The following is a 6,000-nucleotide window of genomic DNA, read 5'->3' as shown; positions in this document are numbered from 1 at the left end:
AAATTAGTCTCTCTAAATTGCTCTAAGGTGGAAATGTATGCGCATGGTCTTTTATCCTGTGTGTGACCCCGTGACGGCCTGGCGACCTGTCAGGGTGAACTCAGCCTTTCGTCTAATGACTGCAGAAGATTGAACGGATGATGAATTTTTATAAATAAAACAATTTACCAAAGGGAGAAGGAAGGACTTGTGTATTTAAGAGGAATGCATCCCGTTATGATCATGCTAAACTTTCTTAGTGTTAAAAATCTTAAATCGTACTTACTACTTTTCTCTCTTTTTTGTGCCCCTCATTCTTTAGGACCCCCCATCTGAGCTTAAGCTCCTAATAACAACACCAAATCATTTCTCTCCAGAGCAAAACTATATGATTAATGTGCAACGAGCTGCGTCACCTTGACGGCATTAAATCATTGAGAAAAGACAGGAAACGTACTCCTCTTTGCTCTTGCCTCCCTCCCTCAACCCTCGGTCCCCCTTCCTCCTCCTTCTCGTCCTCCCTGCCTCTCTCACTCTCATCCCTCCTGTGCGTCTGTTCGCTGCTCAGAGCGGCGGTGTGCATGTGTCAGGGAGCCGCACCGTTCTGCGCACTGGTTCCGCCGGACATCACCGGATAACGGCGCTCGTCAACCGGGTTGGTGGTGGAGGGGGAGACTGGACCCGGACCCGGAACAGGAGCGGGAGAAGCACCGTGGCTACTTGCATAGCCCGCTCTCCGGAAACATGTCGGAGTTTTTCCTTCTCGCCTTTCTCGCCCTTTCCTCCGGATTATTTCCGTGCGCCGAGCCATCGAAGGTGTCCGACGAGGAGAACGGTAAGCCGGAGCGGAGCCACGGGCAATGCGCAGTCCGATGAAACTTGGCAGCCCTAGTCTTTTGTTGGTACACTGCTTCTAAATGCTGTGTAGTTGCTGGATATTAACACGTTTTTTTAAAACGCACCCATCCTGTATCCTAAACAGTTTATTATAACAACAAAAAAAGAAAGAAAGATGCTCCTCATCCTTTGAAGTCCAACGTGTCATTCTTTCCTGGAATATTTAGGATCTTTAAAATGACACGTTGTATTGCTTGATCCGAAATAGCAATGCCACCTGTATAGTAAGAACTCGCTGGATGTGCATTTGGCACAGCTTTTGCTGTGTTTGAGCATTTCCAGGAACAGCCGTGAGGAGCCAGGACAGGATTCCGTAGCCTATCTGTGACTGCAGGTGCGCAGCGTAGCTATATCCTACAATGCAGCAGGTGAAGGGGGGGGAAAAAAGATCCCCTGAGCCGGAGAGGATTCTTTTTGCATCCATCCGAGTCCATCCGATCCGAGTTGTAGCTTGGATCTTTGCCGTGGGATCCTTGAACATCGCACCAGAACGGATTTGATAGGACGGTGGTTTGTGCGGTCAGCTCTACAGAGCGCGGCAGAACCTAGTAGGAGCTTATTGCAGCGAGCCCCTTTTTTAGGAGCGTATTAGAACAGAATGGTGTCTGATATTTGAAGTTTGTTTGAAATAAACGGTAGCAGATCGGGGCTGTTTGTCACACATTTTACTCTCGCATGATTTATTCTTCATTATCACAGTCCCCTCAGTAAATCAAAGCTCAAGGCGCAGGACTCAAAATAAGTATCTTTACTTTTGCAATTGATAATATGATGCGCAATTAACCAGCAATGCGACTCTTTAAACTTTGTAACCTGGTTGAGTTTGGTGATAGTTATCAGTGGAAATTCAGTAACAAATTGGAATTTCTACATATAACTTTCTACTCATCAAAAAGTTGAAAGGATGCAAAATAATGACAATGTGAAGTTAAACCAGCGATCTGTTTTGTATTTTATTATGAATTACTCTGTGTGATAACTGAAACTGAACAAACATGCAAAGCCAGAAATACTGCCAACAGATTCATCTTCATCAGCGCCTCTCGAACAATTTTAAGATAGCTTCTACGTGGCTTTAGCTTGTCAATGAAAAACTTGATTTAAATCGAAGATTTTACCTTCAGCATTTTGCTGCAGTTTTAAAGGCTTATTGTTGTGTAAGCCTTAAATCCAAAAACAAAGGCATGAAAAATTACACTTACCCATAAAAATGACAAAGCACCTCCCCACTTCATTTTTTTTTTATGTGACCACAAAATGACCTTTGATGCCTATAATATGGCAGTGTGACAATCAATACCACACGCTACCCTTATATCCGTATGTTGGAACTATTTTTTGGAGATCGAATGGCAAAAGGTCTTTATAGTTAACCTGAATAAATGATAGGTCCTGTGAAAGTGGTTTTAAAAGTACAAATGGTTATCTTTTGAATGACAGAAATCTCTTTGCTACCTAAAAGACCGTTGAGGATAATTGAGGAAATACGCAGCCAAAATCACACCAGCTTTGCGCGACATCGGCATCTTTTTTTTTTTTTTTTTTTTTTTTGCAGAGCACAGTTCAATTCTGCAGCCCCCAGCTTGTGTTATCTGCCAAGTTCATAGACAGCTACTTATGCTGCTTAAAACTGAAACAAGATTTATAACCCCAAAATTAAGGGCCAGTAGCATACTGCTAAGTTATTAACAATATTTAACTGCTAAGTTATTAACAATATTTAACTGCTAAGTTATTAACAATATTTAAATGAAATTAACAACCTCCAAGTATTGTAAGGGGGTGGGGAAGCAGATGTGGAGGGGCCACTAATAATCTTGGGCTGACATCTTAAAATTATAAATGCACCAATCAAGCAATGACTAATTTTCAGTTGTTGCAAATCAAATACTGAAAGATCTAATTCATTAGCTTTTTTATTATATGCATAAAACAAATAACTGCACAATCAACCACATGTCCTTTCATTAACATTTTTGTTTAGTAAAAAACAGGTAAAGGTTAGGAACACATGCCTTACTTTAGGAATGGGAATAATCTGCTCATTCCTTTTTTTTTCTCCTGAATTCAAAATCACTACCTCTATCATATAACCGGCAGCACATTTTGTCCAAACTTTTTTGTAGTCCTAGGGGAACCATTGCCTTCAGTCAACATTTACAGTGAGTTAGCCGGATCTAAATGAAAATGAGATCTCGATCTTGGCATGGAAAACCTATATTGGTGCATCACTATCCAAAGCCAAAATCCATAAATAGAATTTCAGGAGGTTTGTATACTCCTTTGGTCAAGCTTTAAATTTAGGTCCAATTAAAAAAAATATTTTTCTTCTTTTGTTCTCCTTTGTACTTTTTTAAACAACCTAATAATCCTAAAGTTAATGTTTTTAAGTATCCATTTACCAGAGGTTAGCTGATGCTGTTTTGCCCTTTACTCAGTTTAGTGACCTTGATGTTATAATGCTGCAACTCTTCTAAACATTTGACCTAATTAAGTGATTCTGACATCCTTTGAGGATGAGGGCAGGAGGGAGTGATGGGTATTACAAAAACAGGCACTTGTATTTATATACTTGGCAATATGCTTGAGGGTTTTTTTTTGTTTTTTGTTTTTTTTAACAAACTGGTTTACCATTGTGATGGGAAGAATCTTTGAGAATTCACATAGGCTTCACTTGATGTGTTGTCTGACATATTATGGACGTGTATTTATTCTAAAACCTAAAAAATATATAACTTTAAAGGGGATCCATTAAAAGGCTGCTTTGCAATTGTTAAAAAAAATCTTCTTTCAAGTAGTGCTTCCTCAAAGATTTTTGTCATAGATGGTCAGTTAAATATAAGCAATCTTATAATTTTAAGATGATAGAACTCAGCTAAATTTTAGTAACTAAAGATTTGACCAAAAATATGTTAACCTTGTGTCATTTGAGAGCAGGGCTATGAAGGAATGCCAGACATTGGAAGACAAAACATATTTTAAAAAAAATCACATTAAAAATTACATAAAATATTTCAATGTTGCAACAACATCTTTAAGATTATACGTAAAACATATAACTAACATAATGTCCCCATATCGTGCCTCTACTCCACTGAGGGCTTTAATGTCAGTATACAGGCTTTTATTTTCTTGTTTTAAATTAAAGAAAGGTGACCACTATTTTTAACTTGACCAATGCATTTACATGTACACCTACGGCGCAGTGTATTTGGCATTTTTTCGAGTCAGAACTTAAACTCAAAGATCGTCCTTGTAATGATGTCTTACCTATAGCTTACCCTCCTTTACATTCTCCAGCCGAGCACAGCGTGGCGAGGCCGCTCTGCCTGTTGAGAAACTGTCACAAATGCCCCCCTTCAACACAGCTTGGAAAACAGGGACTTAGAGATTGCCTTGCAATCACAGTAGGCAAGACAAACACTGTGTGCTTCTCTCGGTGCATGAAATGAAAAGATGGATTTGGCTCTTTCAGCTCTGTAAGAGTGTCCCACTCTGCAGCAGTGTTGAGAGGGGAGTGGGGGCGCACCTAGTTTTGACTGAAAGTAAAAATAAAAAAAAAAGACACAACTGTTACATTGAGAACTATTAGATTCAGACACACTACAATAGAACCTGGGATGAATCACTATCATCTCCTGCTCCATTCACACCAAGAACAAATGAAACATCTTGTTGTTGCACAGTGCTGATAATGGAATTTCTTTTTTTTTTTTACACAAAACGTGGTTGTTAGTCTAATTAGTTTGAAATTCATTTATTTCAGCATAGTTGTGACCAATTTGCTTTGAATGCCAAGTGGTGAGTAGTGGTTATCTCTGAATGAATTAAAAGCATTTCTGGAGTTCAGTGTTTGAATGGCATTGTCTCCAATAAATGCTTCCTCTCGGTGTTTCCCTACTTATCACTCGTGTCCATCTAACATTGAGCCGGTCGACCTGGCCTGGCTGTTGTGTCAGAAAACCGCTGATCAGACACTAAGAGCAGCTTGAGGAATTTGACAACAACGTTGTACTTCTTTCTTTTTTCAGCTTTTTTCCTTAAGGAAAAAAAAAAAAAAACATCTAAATACTCGGGATCTCATGCAGCGACCTCGGTGGCAGATAAGCATCACCAAGCTCAAACAGCTCAAGGTTGTTTGTAATGTATAGCCTATTTAAAAGTTGATAGTGATGTCAAAGGCACAGATATGTCCACACACTAATGCAGGTAAAAGTGCTTTCAGGAGCTAATTAAGTGAGATAGTGAGATACGATCACACGAAGCGTATGTAAGTAACTTTGCGTTTTAAACGTGCATTGGTTGGGACAAAAATCAGGATGAGCGCAGTCATTTAGTGCTCAAGTTAACCAGCAGATAGTTTTCATCTTTACTCTTTAATGTTCCACAGCAAAACTGCATTTTCAGGATTAATGTTCAGCTATATTGTAGAGTCGTATAGTTAGAGGGTGGTGTGGAGCAATCGATGGAATGAAAAATGAATTACTAAAGACAGGCAGATTTTTCTATTGTTCCTTCTTAATTGCAAAAAAATGAGTTTCATTTTGTTTTTAATATCCTATTATTGTCCAGACTTCGATATGAACCACTTCAGCACTTCCATTTACCAAGATAAGAAAAAGAACAAATAGGCTATATGAGAATATGGATAATGCTTAGTGAAAGAGTCAGCTAGTGCCTGCAAAATATGTTAGGCCCTTTAATTTCACACATTAAAGCAGGATCTGTCAGACAAATTAATAGTTGTTATCTACCTGTCTGTCTAGTATGTGAAATATTAAACAGTAAAACGGAGGACCTCACTGTCGGTACAACGGCCAGGATACCTTGAAGTCCATTAGCTAATCACACATTCATTCACATGCAGATGTATATGCAATTGAAATACATCTGCATATGAATTGCATTCCTGCCTCATCTTGTGTGTTTGGAATAACTTTGGGTAATTTATATTTCTTAACAGAGTAACTGTACTCTGTAATTATATTCTGTGCATGAGAACACAACAAAAGGAGTTGAATATTGGCAACAAAATAATGATTTTTCTATAGAGTAGGTCATCTATATGAATAATAATTTATTTCTCTGTTTTTAACATTTATTAGCATTAACTGTAATTCCATG

General features: G+C 38.7%; 1 protein-coding gene across 7 annotated transcripts in view; it reads left to right on the top strand.

Annotated features, from left to right (window-relative positions):
* The first annotated feature begins 457 nt into the window (after positions 1-457).
* Positions 458-6,000, top strand: part of lrp1bb (low density lipoprotein receptor-related protein 1Bb) — a 308,534-nt gene continuing 302,991 nt past the window's right edge. For 5 of the 7 annotated variants that reach the window (XM_016676718.1, XM_016676714.1, XM_016676719.1 and 2 more), the window contains exon 1: positions 469-814. In XM_016676718.1, the coding sequence (XP_016532204.1) occupies positions 724-814 (91 nt within the window). In that variant the 5' untranslated portion in view covers positions 469-723. Of the gene's footprint in view, positions 815-6,000 lie in introns of all 7 variants that reach the window. The other 2 variants (XM_016676720.1, XM_016676716.1) reach the window with 2 other exon arrangements.

The sequence above is a fragment of the Poecilia formosa genome, unplaced genomic scaffold (assembly GCF_000485575.1).
Source record: "Poecilia formosa unplaced genomic scaffold, Poecilia_formosa-5.1.2 Scaffold140, whole genome shotgun sequence".
NCBI classification, from domain to species: Eukaryota; Metazoa; Chordata; class Actinopteri; order Cyprinodontiformes; family Poeciliidae; genus Poecilia; species Poecilia formosa.
This window is presented reverse-complemented; position numbering and strand designations above follow the sequence as displayed.